The sequence below is a fragment of the Poecilia mexicana genome, unplaced genomic scaffold (assembly GCF_051168715.1).
Source record: "Poecilia mexicana isolate PSO_F unplaced genomic scaffold, ASM5116871v1 scaffold_19, whole genome shotgun sequence".
Taxonomy (NCBI): Eukaryota; Metazoa; Chordata; class Actinopteri; order Cyprinodontiformes; family Poeciliidae; genus Poecilia; species Poecilia mexicana.
In genome coordinates this window covers 1824447-1841387 of record NW_028263388.1, presented here as the reverse complement: position 1 = coordinate 1841387, position 16941 = coordinate 1824447, and the positions used below count along the sequence as shown (strand labels likewise).

The following is a 16941-nucleotide window of genomic DNA, read 5'->3' as shown; positions in this document are numbered from 1 at the left end:
TATTTACATCAAATAGGACTAATGTGAACCTAAAGATGAGGATTTTAACCAAGTGAAGTCTAAAAATAGATCAGAAAGACAGAATTTAAAAAGGTTCATATCCCTTTAATTTATATTGTCACAACAAAAAACTTTCATTTGATTTCTTTTTCATATCAGATCCAATTTTAATCATTTCTGAACTTTTTTTCTAAAAAAATAAAAAATACAAATTACAGAAAATATTTTTATCCTGCGAGTTTGGAGTATTGAGGCCAGATTACAAGATTTTTTTTGTTTAAATAGAATAAGATATTGGCAGAATAAAACCATAATTTTACCAGAAAAAAAAGCTTCTAGAGTTAAAGATTTAATGTGAGCAAATAGTTTTTACTTTATTCTGGTATTTTGACTCTTCTGTCGTACACTGCAAAAACACAAAATTTTACCAAGTATTTTTGGTTTAGTTTCTTCTGCAAATGTATTTTTACGAATGAAAGACAAAACTAACTTATCAGCACATTTTTAGTGAGATGTATAACGGCTTGTTTTAAGAGGTGAAACAATTGGCAGAATTCACTAATAATCTTAACTTATTAAATGTCTTGTTACAATTAAAATAACCTGCCAGTGGAACTAGTACTTTTTTAAAATCAATATTTAGCAAGCTCATATCTTGCTATAATGTTACTTGTTCTGTCTTATTTCAAGTGTAATAATATATTTTCACTAAAAAACAAAAATGCTCAGTAAAATTTTGTGTTTTTGCAGTGTATGACTAAGTAGTATTGCATCTATTATGCTAAAAAAATATTATTCTGGCCTTAATGATGATTTAGTATATGGGCAACAAAATAAGTACATTTCCAAGTAAAAACTATTTCTGATATTAATCTCAAAATTTCTGAAATTCACTGTTTTTGGCATGAAAACAGTTCCTGTTAACCACCAGAGGGCGCCACTGGGAACAGATTTCAGTTTCAGATAAAAATAATTTCATTCAGATTCAGCAGGACATTCACTAAAACTAAGACAAACATATTAAATTTAATTTTCCATCATTTCTTCCTCCTTTTCCTCTTCTCTGTGCACGCTGAGTGCAACACACCAGCACAGGCGGTGAGGGTCATGACCTCTTCCTGCCTGTTTGTCATTTCCCTCCGAGTTGCTCCCGCTCTCAACTGGGCAAGCGCAGGTCCTTCAGCCAATCAGCGGCGGGCAACAGGTAGCCAATCAGGGGCAGCTGGTGCTGCTCGGCTCGCTGCGGCGCTGTGTCAGTCCTCCAGCGGCGGTTCGGGGTGGTTGGCTCACCCTCCGTCAAATATTCACAGAAACCCTTTAAAAGGCAGCGGAGAGAAGCTGGTTTCAGTTAATTTGAGATGAAGAAGACAATACGTCAAAAAAATTACGTCATCCAGCCAGTAGAGACGCAAAAATGCTAGGAAGCTGGCTAGCAGCAGTTAGCAGCTAGTTAGCGGTAGCCTCAATTACGATGTCTTGAAACTTAAAAAGCTGTTGCCGTTTTTAAGCGCTTGGCCTGGAAACCCAAAGGAAAGTACTAAAATGTGCAAAGTGTGAATTTGGCATAAGTTCCCTTTGAGTCTGTAAGGCTGTGCGCGGCTCTGACCTGTTGACGCACTTAGGGCCGCTCCCAGCTGTCTGAGACCTTCTCCGGGGCGCTCAGCCGCCTCAGGCTCTGCTGCAGGGTTTCCACAGTCCCTGCTGTGATCACATCAAACGTCAGAGTTAAAACTTCACCAATTTAATCTGAAGCACTGAACTCTGTGTACCCATTTTGTCCTGATAGGACTCCAGCTTCTTCATGAGCTCCACCATATTGGAACATCTCAGCCCCTCTACAAGTTCAAGAAATAAATAACAGTTACTTCGTTTTGCTAAAAATAAATGTGAGATGCAACATCAGAACTGCTGTACCTGCCGGGTCAGAACCGCTGCCCCGGTCGGCCGTGAGGCAGGCCAGCAGCTCGGCCCGGCAGGCCCTGGCCTTGGTCAGCGTGGCGCTCATGTCCTGAGCCAGCCGCTGGTTCTCCGCCAGCTCAGAGTGGACCTTCTTCCAGGCCATTTTGTCCTCCATCAGGCAGCCCTCCATCACCGTCCGCAGCTCCTTCTCCTGAGACACCTGGCTCTCCAGGCTCTCGATTTCCTCACATCGCTGCCAGCGGACAAGAAGAAGCTCAGCTGGACCAGAGCCGCTCGTTTTATGGGAACGATAACGACACAACTTCAATCTGGACTTATTCTGGACTGTGGTGTGCACACTTCCACTGATAGCAGAGGTAATTCTTTATTTAGCGCTTTGGCATTTTTGCTCATTTTGAAAAGTTTAGTGGTATAAGCTAATTGGTGGATCAAGTCTAAAGCACTCATTTACTTGGCTACAGTGGTTAGCCCAAACTTCTATTAGCAATGCTAATTTTTCATTTGGCGCATTAGCATTATTGCTAGATTTGAAAATGTTTAGTCCTATTAGCTTTCCATAAATATTTTTTCTGGATAATTCCTAAAGCACTAATTTACTTTCTTATTGTTTAAACTTTCGGTTCAATGAAGTTCAACATCTGAGCTGCATTTTTGTTATTGACTTAAGAATTCTAATATTTACGTTTATATTCCTGCTTTTATTTTGAAGTGCAGGAAGACTGCGCAGCAGTTCCATTTCCTCTTTCTTCCCGATGACTTTAATTAAAACAAGAAACATGCAGGAACCAAATCCGATGTTAGTTGAATGTTGTCGGATCAGTTATCCATGGCCAACATTGATTATGGATTTTCTTTCACACATAGAAGCGTCTGCTTGAAGCAGTGTGATGTCATAAACCCAAAGGGTTAAAACGCGTCTCGAAAGGCCCAGAAGTGATTTAATGTGAGAAGCTCTGATCTGCTTCGGTCACCTTGTGGAGCTGGATGGCCATTTCCTGCATCTCTGCTTCCAGCTGGTCGGCGTACGCCTGCTCCAGGGCGTCGCTGGGCGGCGGCGCGCTGCTGTGCCACCGCGCGATGGCCGACGTCATCTTCCGTTTGGGACCAAACAGCCTGAAAAACAGAGCCGTTCAGAACCGCCACAAGGCAGAGACCGGGGTTTAACTGTACGACAGACATACCAAGAACTACTATGACAAGACAAAGTCAAAATATTAGCAGAATAAAATGCAGCAAAACCTGAATAAAGTCGTTTGTTGTATTAATACGACTTTATTCTCGTGTGATCATGACTGTCGGTTCCTATTTTATTCTATACTAACTGCATTATCACAACCTTGTTGTATTGCTGTGACTGTAAAAGCTAAAAATTAACTAATTTATTTTTATGTTATTATGACTCTGTTCTTGTATTATTATGAATTTGTTCTAGAAACTGAAAATCTCGTAGCCTGGCTCTAGTTCTCCGCAGCAGAAATGCGAAATAATTCTCACGTAATCCCGATTTCCTTCAGGTCGTTCTCCGTCAGCGTGAGAAATATCCGTAGGTCGACGTCCTGTTCTTCCAGCAGAGGAAGATATTTGGAGAAGCCGATTTGCTCCAGGAACTCTGCCAGATCCTGCAGGGAAACAGGAAGTGAAAACCAAACCGATGCAGACGCTGAATCGAACCCGGACGCAGCCCGACCTTCGGTCCGGAGTAAGATGGTCGCTGCCCGCCGTGTGCATGTTTGCTGCCGTTTCCCGTCCCGCCGGACAGAGCCGCGTCGCTGTTGGCGTGCCGCGTCTTTCCTTTGGAGTGAGTCTTATTTGTCCGGCGGGAGCTGCTCTTCCGGCTCTGATCCGAGTCCTGGTGGAGAACATGAGCTTCAGCAGCTAACAGGAAGTCGGAGCAGCGGCGGCGAGGCGAACGCACCTCGTTGCTCTCCACGGATCCTTCCCAGCTGAGTCCGACCGCGTGAGGCAGGCCGTCGCTGCTGCTGCTGCTGCTCCTCATGGTGGGCATGTCGCTCTCAAAGAATGGGCTGTCATCTGCAGAGACAGCACCTCTTCACCAACACCGACCAAACACCGGCTTACCTCCGGGTCTGACCTCTGACCTCTGCTGCTGTGGCTCTGGCCGTCCAGCTCGTTGATGGGTGACGTGACGTCCCGGTAGCAGATGCTCTCGCTCTGCTCGCCGTACGCCGTGAAGCCGGGCAGCGCAGCGGGCGGTTCTGGAAGTCCGGTAGGAAACCAAACAAATCACATTTCATCGCTTTCTATCGAGATCAGGGCTGAAACGACTAATCATGATTAATCGATCTTCAAATAAACAATTAATTAATAATAAAGTATTGAAATAAATAATTAGCCATGATTAATCAATTGAAAACAATCAATCATAATTAATCATTATTAATTATTCAGCTAATTAATCTGAATTATCGATTACTGAACAATTAATCACGATTAATTGATTTTGGGGGGGAAAACAATTGAGATTAATCTGATTAATCCAGTATTGAAATAATTGATTAACAAGATTCATTCTGATTTATTGATTCTTGAAATAATCATTCATGATTAATGATAGTGAAATAAAGGATTAGTTTGATGAATTAATTATTGAAAACAATTAATTGTGATTAATCAATTATTCAAATAACTAGGAGCTAATATAGTAATCGATTGTTAACAGGAGTATTGAGACTCTAAAAAGACTTTTAGCTGAAAAACGACTCACTGAACAAAAATAAACATTTTGCTTTTAAGATGAAAAACAAATGTTTCCTGCATGTCTGTTCTGTTTTTATCTTCGCTGGTTGGAGAACAAACATGTTTTAACTAGAAATCAACCAGAAACACGCCTGCAGTTTTTGTTTCATAAATTTTATATTGAAAGAAACTGAACTGAAATTTTTTCTTTTGCCTGAGTTTATTTTGTAACTAATATTTTACAATAATTGTTTTAATTTTGGTTCATATTTTGATGTAACTTTAAAATATTAAATAATTGATGTTTTGATCCGTTGCGTTTTATACCAAATGCTTCAGTATAATTTCTGTGACCAGCTCTGGTCGGGGTGTGAATACTTTTGGCCATATTTATCGGGACCCACCGCTCGGTTTGCTCTTCCCTCCCACTCTGAACTTGGCGATGGCCTGCGGCCCGTCGTGGATGCTGACGCCTTTGACCCGGCTGCGGCCGGACCGAGTCCTGGGCGGCGAGCCGTCCGAATCCTCCGAGGAGCTCAGGTCTCCAAAGTGTCCTGACGAGTTTAAGAACAGCAGAAAAAAGACTTTTTTGTTTTTATTTTAATAATTTTGAACAGTCTGTACGCTCCAGTTAACAATTAATCGACTGATAAGTTAGTTGACGATTACTTTAATAATCGATTAATCGTTTCAACCCTGGTTAAAACCTCCAATAAATACATGATTAAAGCTGGACAATACGGCTGAAAAAGTTGTTTCATGATAATTATTGATTAGTTTTCTCTCTCCGCTGTTTCTTATTTTTGGGGGAAACTTGAAACTGTTCCTGGCTGCTACCCAGCAGGTTGTTGCTAGGCAACCAGAGAACGAGAGTTAGTTGATTCACCTGAATATTCTATCAAACATATTATCTGTTGATATTGATCACGTGTTGTGAAATATGTTATTGATGTATTGTCCAGCCCTGATTTTATTTTTTTTAAATAAACAGAAACCTGGTTTAATTCTTGGAGATCGAGAGTCGATGAGGCCGACGATCTTGGTGTAACCGTACATCATGGCGAGGGCGCGCGCCGTCTCTCCTTTGGCGTTTCGATCGCCCACTTTTACTTTCTGAAGCAAAAGGAGAAAAGATTATAGAGTTAAATACCTTCAGCCACCAGCAGGGGGCGTTTCCTGCAGCTAAATCCCTTCAGCCACCAGCAGGGGGTGTTTCCTGCAGCTAAATCCCTTCAGCCTCCAGCAGGGGGCGTTTCCTGCAGCTAAATCCCTTCAGCCTCCAGCAGGGGGCGTTTTCATGGCCACTCACGTGATCCAGCAGGTACTGAACGATGATTTCGTGTCCAGATGCAGCGGCCTCCATCAGAGGAGTGAACTCTGACCCCGGCTCCCTGCCAGACAGGGGAAAACGGTTTAGAACCATCTGGGTGAGACCCATTCTGGTTCTGGTTCTGAACACCGACCTGACGTTGGCGTCCGCATTGTTGTCCAGCAGGAACTTGACCATCTGCTGGTGGCCGGTGCTGGTGCAGTGAAGCAGAGCCGTCCAGCCTCTGGCGTCCCTCAGCTCCAGCTCCGCCCCCTGCTGCAGGAAGAGACGACAAACCGTCGATGGCGTAAAAAGAAACAAAGGGGAAAGGAACAAAAAAAAGGGTGGAGAGAAAAATGAAAAAATGGTAAAGAGGAAGGGAAAAAGAGAAAAGAAAAATTAAATATGTAAGAAATGGAGAAAAAAAGAAAGAAAGAAGGTGAAAAGGAAATTAACATAAAAAAAGTTAATTAATGTGCGTTGTCCCTAACAAATAAATTAACCTGAATATAATCTGGATTAATTGTCGTCTTTAGCGAGCGGATGCTGTACCTGCAGCAGGAAGTAGGCTATGCTTTCGTTCCCGCAGCTAGCTGCTAGCATCAGCGGCGTGAGGCCTTTCGGCGTGGCGGCGTTCACGTTCACTCCGGCCTCCAGCAGCAGGTTGGCGATGTTGTCATGGCCGATGTAGGCGGCGTACATGAGCGGCGTCCATCCGCCCAGGTTCTTCCTGTCCAGGTCCGCCTCCCGCCTGGGAACAGACACTGAACTCAGCGACGAGTCACAGGGACGAAAATATCTCTGAGTTTAGTAGATTTTTACGGTCACGATTCGATTTTTGTCGTATTCTTAGTTACTCTTGTTATATTAGGACTCTGTTCTCCTATTATTGCGATTGTATTGTATTACTACAACTATTCTGTTAGAATTACAACTTTGGTGCCATACTTTATCCTATTTTAATACTTTTTTCTCGTATTATTTCAACAGTTCTTTTATCATTACAACTTTGTTCTCGTATCGTTGTGACTTTATCATATTATCACAACTTTGTTCTCGATTTTTTTGATTAAAACTTTTTTTTTCTTCATTCAGTAGAGAATCTAGAAATTTTACTGAAGTCACAGTAGCAATACGTCATAATAAAATTACTCGAGTAAAAGTAAAAAGTACAGCGCAGTAAAAATACTCTTAAAAGTAAATTTTTTCAAAGTTACACAAGTGAATTACTACCCAACTCTGGTTGCCTCTTCTGATAATTTCAGTAATTTCTGTCTTGTAGACAGATCGTTTTAAGGGACTGGTTGGTGCAGAGCTCACTTTTTGACGCACTCCGCCACCACGTCGTACTGGCCGATGGAGCAGGCGGTGTGCAGGTCCAGCGGGACGTCCAGCTCCTCTGGGCGCAGCAGGGAGTCTCCCAGCCAGAGGGAGAGGCTGGCCCCCAGCTGCTCCGACTCGCTGGCCTCGTCGCTTAACTCAGACATTTCCCCTCCTGAAACCAAACAAACCGGCTTGAAACGACAGAACCCTGGACTCAGAACCGGTCCGGTGCCATAAATCGAATATTAGCGAGCCTAGCTTAGCGGACAAAACCGTTATCTCTGCCCGGTAAAGCTTCGTAACCTTTCTACAGGCTGGAGACGTCGGAATCAGGCGTTTAACGGCGTCTAAAGGTCAAAGGTTAAAACTTACAGCAAACTAGAAGATTCTTTAAGCAACACAGCAAACTTTTCCAAATTTAAAAAACTTTTCTCTTTGCCACACTCAATTGTGCTCGTGTAGAAACACAAACCGCCCCTTCCGGTTCTTTTCTTCTTCGTGGATTGTACCCACAGCTTTGAGTGTGCATTACCGCCACCTTCTGAATTAGCGTGTGAAATCGATTAAAAAGGTCAGATCTTAGAATAAATTGAAAACGACGCCCCATTTAATGTGGAAGAAATTTAAATGAAGTAATTAAACTTAATTAAATCACTTTTGTAATGTAAATGACTTATTGTTTTTCTCTCTGATGTCTTATATATCCTGGCTGTGGCGCCTCCCCAGAAAATGTACACATGTGCATATGGGTGGTAAAAAAGACAAAACAAAACTTATGCAAATAAGTATAAGAGTTATTTTTATATATATATATATGTGTGTGTGTGTGTGTGTGTAGATAGTATATACACCTGTATGTATTAAATTGTATTCTTCTCTTGTGATGTCTTTGAGTGTCCGAAAAAGAACTGTAAAAATTGGATGTATTATTGTTATATATACTATACTTATACTTGTAATTCAACTTTTCGACATTTTGTCAAACAAAAAAAATCTACTAAATGTTATATCTTGCATCTTATTTCTGTATTTCAACCTGAAATATTGAACCCTGAAGTAAAAATAATATAATCTGGAATACTTTTTTACACCTCTGCATATCTAATCCTTTTTTCTGCATTTTTATTTAATTGATATTTTAAAAAGCTTCCAATAAAAAAAAAATTTATTCCCCAAAAGTGATGTTTTTGACATTACCAACTACAAGACAATATAGTCGCAATAACAGGAAAGCAGTCGCAATTAGATGTAAACAATATTTCATAAACAGAGCAGCTATTATAAGCAAACAGAGTTGGGATAACGTATAAACAATCGGGATAATAGGAGAACAAAGTGGTAATAATGCAGTAATACAAGAATAATGTACGAAAAATACAACAGAATTCAAGAAAATGTTGAAACTGTGAAGAAAAGCTGACTTTATTTAAAAATGATGTAGACAGACCAATGAAAGCCTTTTGGATTTAGATCATTTCCACACCACATCTCCTCTTTTGAGTATTTTGAGTGAGCGTTGCTTATTTCAGTTCATGGAGAAACTCCATCTTTCTTTCAGCCCAGAAACATCAGAAGAAATTGAAGTGAAATTCCTCCTGGGACGGAACGAAGCTGAAGGCCGGCGTCTCTTCCTGAGTCGCGGCGCCGTGTGGTTCGGTCCGCCGCTGCTGCTGGGCCTGCCAGGCTCCTGGACCGGCTCTTGCCTCAGCTCTGCGGTGGAAAACGGACTTCTTCGGGGAATCCGACACCACTTTGACCTGAGCCGATGCGGTTTCTATCGGGACCAGAGGAACGTGTGGATCAAAATGGCTTCAGAAACAAACGGCGTTCACTGAAGCGGTTCACTCACCGCTCTGAATAAGCTGGAACTGCTTGTTCTTCTCCTCCTCCATCTTCTTCCTGTAATCCCCAGTCAAGGCTCTCATCAGCTGCCGCTTCTTGACCAGAGGAGCTTTGGAGCTGCGCAGCGTCTTCAGGGCGCGGGAGGCCTCCTCCTCTACGGGAAGAAAACATCTCGAAACTCAATACGACATTAGTTCTGCTAATGCTAAAGCGCTACACAAACATCTTGACAAAGCGCTAATGCTAAAGCGCTACACAAACATATTGACAAAGCGCTAATGCTAAAGCGCTACACAAACATATTGACAAAGCGCTAATGCTAAAGTGCTACACAAACATCTTGACAAAGCGCTAATGCTAAAGCGCTACACAAACATATTGACAAAGCGCTAATGCTAAAGTGCTACACAAACATGCTATTTAGCACTGCAATACTTTCTTTTCTTCTTCTGTGGTCGGTGTAGAACTCAGCACTCTATCGCCCCCTATGAGCCAAACTGAGTTAGAATAGCAGGAAACGGGATTTAATCCGTCTTCCCCACAGTTTAAACTGGTTTCTTTGTGAATATTTTTGTTCACTTTGCTGCTTCCTCTGGTGCCAGTTGGTGGTTTATTATTATTTGCAGTCATTCTGTTTCTCCAGGGACATTTTTTGTCTCATTTCGGTTGTTTTGCAGCTTTTTATTTGGGGCAACGTGTTTCCTGTTTGTCACTTCTCATCTCTCTTTAAGCTCATGTCTTCATCACACCTGCAGTCGTTTTGTTTCTGTTCTTCTTTAAAATATAACATCTCTTTGCTGTTTTCCCTGACTTTGCCACTAAAGGAAAGAGTTTGAGTAAATTAATTTGCATCTAGAACAGATGAAAACCTTTCTGGGATGAAAACGTGACGTGACTCTGCAGGATGTACAGGTGGAATAAAGACACTAACTCTGTTTTGGCGTTCCCTTCTGGGACTTCATTCCCAGCTGCAGCTGCTCGATGCACCAGTTCAGCTCCCGGTTCAGCTGCTCTTCTGGGCTCTGAAACAAAGCCACAGTTAGACGTGAAGAGAAGAGGATCATTCCTCACAGTCCCTGTTAAACGTTTTGGTCAGAAATGTCTCAGGTTTTTCAGAACACTGCACTAATAGTCAAGCATGGTGGAGGTAGAGGTATGCTGAGGGTTTGTTTTACTGATGTTCAGGCGATCTTGCACCAGAATTTTATTAACAGTAGAGCTGCAACTAATAATTATTTTACGAGACGATTATTATAATTAAGATTTTAAAAATTCTCACATTCTGGAGATTTTTCATTCAAACATTTTTATACAATATTAGAAATGCATTAAATATGAAATAAATATGCAAATAAATATAAATAATAAAATCAATGTTTCATTGCCTAAAACACAATAAGAGCGTTCCGTTACTGAACACTTGATTATCTGTAGCAAATGAAGCATCTGCAGCTAAACGTTTGGCTCGTTGGGGATCGGTGCAGGACAGATCTGGTGATTATTATTTAGATTAATAACTGAAGATCTGAAGGGATTTTTTCACTTTATCTGAACCAGGTGATGCTAAAACTTACAATTTAAAAGTAAATATATTTACAGACAATGTTTATTTGCCCATTTTACATGCAAAATATTTATATTTCTTGTACAGTTTTGGCTTCTTCATTTCTTCTGAATGTGATTTTTAGGCAAATGGGTTTTTTTCAGTTCGTAAACTCCAATTAACAAATGATTACTAAAGTAGTTAACGATAATTTTAATAATTGATAATTAATAATTTCAGCCTTGGTTAAATCTCCACTAACTGCGAGTTCAGGGCTGAACGATGTGGCTGAAAAACTGATATAAGCGTTTTTCACCAGTGGATGGCAAAAATCACTGATTATTATTTTGCTTTAAATATCTGAAATCTTGCCACTTTCCTGTTTTATCCAGTTTTCCCTTCATTTTGTTTTTTTATTTTTTAGCAGACATGAGGCAAAGAGGGGAAACTTGAAACTGCTCCAGTTACTCAGCAGCTTGTTGCTAGGCAACCAAAGAGTGAGTTAGTCGATTCCACCAACCTGGAATATTCTGTGTATTCAATATTCCATCAGTTGTTTTATCTATTGATATTAATCTACAATATGTATCGCGATACGTATTGCTATTGATGTATTGTCCTGCTCTTTGTGTTGCTATCAGCATATATTTGGTCTTGTATCAATACTTCTAATTTCATGGGGGTGTATGTAAACTTCTGACCAGCTCTTCCTCTTTCTGATTCTCTTCTGTAGGTTTCTGCTGAGTATCGGAGTCGGACGGCTTCTTCCCAGATTTCTTCTTCTTCTTCTTTGTTTTGGTCTGATCTGACGTTTCACACGCAGTGGCGCCCCCCTGTGGTCGGGAAGGCCCTTCCTGTTGGTTGCCTAGCAACGAGGCGGGATTTGCAGCCTCTGCCGTGTCCATGTCTTCTGCAGGAGGGATTTGAAAGTTGAAAGCAAAAGCGGAGCTCTGCCCTGTGAAGGACAGCGACGCGGCTGGCGGCGTTTCCTCCTGCGGCGGCGGCGGGGCGATGTCGCTGTCCGTGACGAAGTTAAATCTGAAGGAGTTATTGCTGGAGGTCCAGAGCGACCCACTGCTCTCAGTTTCAGCCGCCGTGGAGATCTTAGAGTCTCGAATATCTGTCGAAGGAAAATGTTGGACGATACGGCTGAAAAACGTATCACAATTTAGGCGTTTCATTTCAGTATCTATAATTATTTATCAGTTTTTTGTTTTAAATACCTAAAATATTTCCAAACTGATGGGGTAACATTTCCTCTTTTATCCAGTTTTCACTCCTCACTGTTGTTTTTTATTTGTAAGCATTTATGAGGTGAAACCTGAAACTGCTGCTGCGCCAGTTATCCAGCAGGTTGTTGCTAGGTAACCAAAGAATGAGCGCGTTAGTTAATGCCACCAACCTAGCTTAGCTAGCCGTGAGTGTTTGCGCATCTAAATTCTGTCTTCTGCCTACATCTCCCAGAATGCTGTGCAGTTCTGGCTCAGAGTTCAGTGACATGTTGAATATCAGACATATTTACTCATATTGATCATATACCTATTGCAATATATATTGTTACTGATTTATAGTCCTGGCTTTTGACATTTCCCACAGTTTGCTTCTTTACACTCATAATTTTAAATATATTTTATTGGGATTTTATTCCTTGGCTCCAGAGCTTTGTTCGCAAATAATGGAGAACAAACATCGTAAAAAACATTTTTAGCTTTTTATAAATCACAAATGAAAACACATGTAACATACATAATAAGGTGCAGGGGCGCAACTACATATTATAGTTTACATGTGCGTGAGGGGAAGTGGATGCAAAGGCATCATCGGCGCGCCGCCCCCTCCAGACGGGGTTTTGACGCCCCCTCTGGTGCAGCGCCCCTATGCGCTGCATACCCACTTTTTGCGCCAGCATGCCTAGGTGGGCCCCATGTGGGGGAAAGGAGGGCCCCATGTAGGGCCACAGCCCACATGGGCCCTACATGGGCCCTAAATGGACAAACCCATGTGGGCCACCACCATATAGGGTCCATGTGGGCTGTCGTGGAACGGACAAACCCACATGGGACCCATATGGCCTGCCCTCCTTTTCCCCACATGGGGCCCACCTAGGCATGCTGGCAGGGTGATAAGGTACTCTGGTCAGATGAAAAGAAAACTGAACATTTTGGCTTCATGTGGAAAAGAGCAAGTAAATAACACTGAATACACAATTCTCACTACGAAACGAGCTTAAAACTGGGATGGTTTAGATCAAAGCAGAATGGCCTAGTCAAAGCCCACACCTGAATTAAAGAGTTAAAAACTGATATCTATTGATGCTCCCCATCACGTCTGATAGAAATGCAGCAACTAAGTGCTTCTTTTATTCGTAAAACTAAAAACAAAAATGCATCATTATCTTTTCACTTTTATTACACAATTATGCGGTGATTTAAGTTTAAGAAAAATCCCAAAATAATAAATGGAAAAAGTTTGAGGTTATAACGTGACAGAAAGTGAAATAAATTAAACGTGTGGATATAAATAAATCAAGCAGAATGATGCGTACCTATGAACAGCAGCGTTTCCTCCGTCATGCTCTCCTCCAAACCTCGCTGGTTTTCAGCTTAAAATTCTCCTTCTGCTTTTATTTCACTCAAAGCCGACGAGTTTCAAACACCAGCGGCGAAATACGTGTTTATTAAAACCTCTAATGCAGCTATTTATTCTGATTAACCCATCAAAATGTTCAAAAATGTTACATACAAACTTACTGCGAGTGTCACTCTGTATTATGTCCGTCTTTCACTCTTTCCCCAAAGTCAAGTAGTTCCGTTTCCAGTTTTCACGCGATCTTATTTTAATCTGTGTTTTTAGTTAAAATAACACACAACGTTCTTTAACTGTTATTTTTGTACCAACGGAGTAAAATCATTTATAGAAAAGAAAAATAATCCCTCAGTAACTGTTTTTGTGACATTTCACATGCTCGTCCTGTTCCGATCAAAGACATAGCGTCATTAAGATTAATCTAAACAAATGTCCGTCATTATGTTTCTTTTATTATTTTTTATAAAAACACGCGGAAGGAGTCGTCTCCGTGCGGATAAGGGAGTGACAGTGAGGGGATTTGAAAAAGTGGCGGGCTGCTCTCCATCCATTTCCCTCCTGTTTCAACAACCACAAAGGATTCAGAGGAACATCTGTCCTAATTTTAGAGTTAACATTCCGTCTCCTGTTGATCTTTACAACCACTTTCACAAAAACCAGTCTGACTGAACACAAACACTGCTTTTTAACTTTTCCTGTTAAGAAACGTATAAGGTTTCAGTCATAAAAATGTAATATTGCTTGTAAGAAAGCTATTTATCGTTTTTTTGTTTGTTTTATGCAATAAAACAGTGTAGCCCCCGAAAGAAAACGTAAACCTGTGAGTGAAGTACGAACAACAGATGGCAGTGGAAATTATTTTATTTGCCCGAATTGATCAAAAATCCCTCTTCGGATGCTTGAAAGACTCCATTCATACCCTCCGTGTTTCATGCGAGTAGACGGGGATCCTCATTGGCTCCTTTATTGGTCACGTTTTGTCATCTGGGCAGTTTAGACCAATCGCGTTGAACAAAGGGCGGGGCTTAGACTTCGGCTCCGGTTAGCTTATAAAACCCGCGTCTCGCCACCCCCACCAGCATTGAAGACAGTCGATGTGAGAGGAAGAACTTCAACTGCGACGTGAAAACAAACCAGAACGGTAAGTTCTTTAAATTACCTTTCTTTTTATTCTTTTCACTTTTTAATATCAACATTAATCGATTGTGTGATGTAAGTTACCTTTAATGCGGCTTCCGGCCAGTTGATAAACGTTGAAACCGTTAACAATAAACCAACGCGCGCCATGATCAGTTAACTCTATTGTGGTGCCAGTAAAATCCTTTTAAATCATGCTGCTTGGTGTAATACTCTATAAATATTAATTTGTCATTTTCAAAGATACATTTTTATTCTGAAGTGTTTTTGGTGTTAGCGGTGTTTTATATATATATATATATATCTTACTAGCTTCTTTGGTAGCAAGCTGGCGCCATTTTATAACCGTCTTTGCCAGCTTCTAAATTGGACTGTAGGCGAGCAAAGAAACGTGTGTGTCCTCTGTAGCTTAATGGTGGCTCCACTGAGGAGGCTTTAACTCTGATTTCGCATAGTGTGGTCTTTTAAACAGTAGGCGCCATTTTTTCCCGCTTTTTGTAGACATTTCTACTTCAGTAGCTTTTGTTTATATTCTAGAGCTCCTTCCCCCCCTCAATGTATGCGACCAGATGTTATCACCTCCCCTCTGAGGTCAACCGTATTGTGTCGTTTATGTCGCCTATCTTGAGTTGTATTCGGACGAATTGTAAATAAGGATAATTAAAGTAAAGTTTTATCAACAATTGTCTTCTTCTCTTCCACATTTCCGACCTGTAGTTTGTAAGAAATGGCTCGTACCAAGCAGACTGCTCGTAAATCCACCGGAGGAAAAGCTCCCAGAAAGCAGCTGGCGACCAAAGCAGCCAGGAAGAGTGCGCCCTCTACCGGCGGCGTCAAGAAACCGCACAGATACAGGTACACCCGCTTTGTCCCGCACCGGAGTACAGATAAATACTGTTGGCTGTAATCTACGGCGGCGCGTTAGGGTCATTGGAGATGGACGGAAGGAGTCCATTTCTGACTAAAAGTCTCGGAAATGTAAGAGTTTGAGAAGTTGAAAATTTGCTGGAAAAAGACATGAATTGAAACATCAAATTTTTCTAGAGAGAATTTTTAATTTTGAGATTAATCTTAAGATTTTTATAGGAAATTTACATTTATGCGTTTAAGTTCATATAGGAAATTTCCTAGAAAATACAATCAAAACTGAAAATTTTTGACTTTCTGAATTATACCTTTGTAATTATGCATATATCTGTGATGCACCAATCAGATTATTTGATTCCCTTTTTTAAATAAAGTGTAGAACCCACACATGAAAGTAACCTGTTAGTGTTTGAATTTATCTCAAATTGTATAAAAACTTTCATTGTGTTTTTGCTGTCAATCAGATGTTTGATAAATTTGAAATTAATTTGAACGCTGCATCCACCATTACTGTAAGTTCAGGTTTGGTTATTAAAACCACTAAGCTTAAAGGATGAAACAAACTTCTTAGTTTGTGTATGTTTATTTTATTGATGCTGTTTTTCAGGTTAAATCAAAATGTTTTTGGATTAAAAATATGTCTAAGGACCAAAAAATGATTTTGCTGAACAGCTTCATGAGCTACTAATCCATTTTTTGCAATATAAAATCAATTTAAATTTTTTTTAACAATCGTTCATCCTGCACTGTTCACTTTATTGTAATGACGTAGAAGATTTTACTTCCCATTTCACAAAAACAATACTATTAGGGTAAAATTGATCATTATTTACTGGCACACTGTTCACTATGTGTAGTCGGGTTTCTTCATGTCCAAACTATAAATATTGCCTGTGATTTGAAGGTTTCATTCAGGAAGTGTGTGTGTGTTTCCAGGCCCGGTACCGTTGCTCTGCGTGAGATCCGTCGGTACCAGAAGTCCACTGAGCTTCTCATCAGGAAGCTGCCGTTCCAGCGCCTCGTCAGGGAAATCGCTCAGGACTTCAAGACCGACCTGCGTTTCCAGAGCGCCGCTATCGGAGCGCTGCAGGTCGGATATTTTATTTTTACCTCGTAAATAAATTGGGGTTTGTTTGTTGCTAAACGGCCTGTTTCCCTTCGCAGGAGGCCAGCGAGGCCTACCTGGTCGGCCTGTTTGAGGACACCAACCTGTGCGCCATCCACGCCAAGAGAGTCACCATCATGCCCAAAGACATCCAGCTGGCCCGGCGAATCAGAGGCGAGCGCGCGTAGACGAGCCAGTCGAACCTTTTTACTGGGCGGGGGGGCGACGTTTTGTAAATTTCAATTTAACAGCATGTGTGGTTTTTATTTGTAGTTTGAGGCGTGTTTTTGTACTCCACCGACTTCTGTACAACACTTAATGTTTGCTAACGTGTTAGTCTGAACCTTTGCTATCCTGTCTGCATGTCATGGGATTTTCTTGTGCTGTAAATAAACTTTCTGCTACCTCACTGCGATCGCATTTTTATTCCCAGTCCATTTCTAGCTGAAGTTTATCAGATTTATCTTGGATGCTGAAATACGTAAATTTCACAACGAAGATGGTTCTGCTAACAGTTGACTGACATTTCATGAGAATTAGAGGTTAACAGAACTGGAGGGACAAGAAAATAAAAATGTTTTTGTTGGAAAGGGATTTTAATCACCATGGATG

At 41.1% G+C, this 16941-nt stretch overlaps 3 protein-coding genes across 5 annotated transcripts; 1 reads left to right on the top strand and 2 right to left on the bottom strand.

The window, feature by feature from the left end:
- Window positions 1–84: 84 nt before the first annotated feature.
- anks3 (ankyrin repeat and sterile alpha motif domain containing 3) lies at window positions 85–7924 on the bottom strand. 3 transcript variants are annotated; one of them, XM_014967470.2, is made up of 16 exons: window positions 7622–7920; window positions 7247–7421; window positions 6479–6677; window positions 6081–6202; window positions 5927–6008; window positions 5613–5730; window positions 5022–5171; window positions 4020–4136; window positions 3836–3951; window positions 3608–3769; window positions 3415–3539; window positions 2892–3033; window positions 1915–2152; window positions 1770–1835; window positions 1607–1701; window positions 85–1315 (listed from the first exon to the last, which is right to left on the bottom strand). In XM_014967470.2, exons 2-15 carry the CDS (start codon window positions 7411–7413, stop codon window positions 1619–1621), a joined length of 1887 nt encoding a protein of 628 aa, XP_014822956.2. In that variant the 5' UTR covers window positions 7414–7421; window positions 7622–7920; the 3' UTR covers window positions 85–1315; window positions 1607–1618. The 3 variants fall into 3 exon arrangements, with proteins under 3 accessions (XP_014822956.2, XP_087872723.1, XP_087872722.1); XM_088016597.1 differs by having other exon boundaries at window positions 3608–3951; window positions 6081–6199; window positions 7622–7924; XM_088016596.1 differs by having other exon boundaries at window positions 3608–3951; window positions 7622–7922.
- Window positions 7925–8653: 729 nt separating this feature from the next.
- On the bottom strand, window positions 8654–13441 carry cunh8orf33 (chromosome unknown C8orf33 homolog). Its single transcript, XM_014967483.2, has 5 exons — window positions 13180–13441; window positions 11336–11754; window positions 10023–10113; window positions 9099–9245; window positions 8654–9023 (listed from the first exon to the last, which is right to left on the bottom strand). Exons 1-5 carry the CDS (start codon window positions 13205–13207, stop codon window positions 8818–8820), a joined length of 891 nt encoding a protein of 296 aa, XP_014822969.2. The 5' UTR covers window positions 13208–13441; the 3' UTR covers window positions 8654–8817.
- An 823-nt stretch (window positions 13442–14264) lies between these two features.
- Window positions 14265–16738, top strand: h3f3d (H3 histone, family 3D). Its single transcript, XM_014967487.2, has 4 exons — window positions 14265–14361; window positions 15075–15212; window positions 16161–16314; window positions 16389–16738. The coding sequence occupies exons 2-4, from the start codon at window positions 15085–15087 to the stop codon at window positions 16515–16517; spliced, it is 411 nt and encodes a 136-aa protein (XP_014822973.1). The 5' UTR covers window positions 14265–14361; window positions 15075–15084; the 3' UTR covers window positions 16518–16738.
- The last annotated feature ends 203 nt before the right edge of the window (window positions 16739–16941 follow it).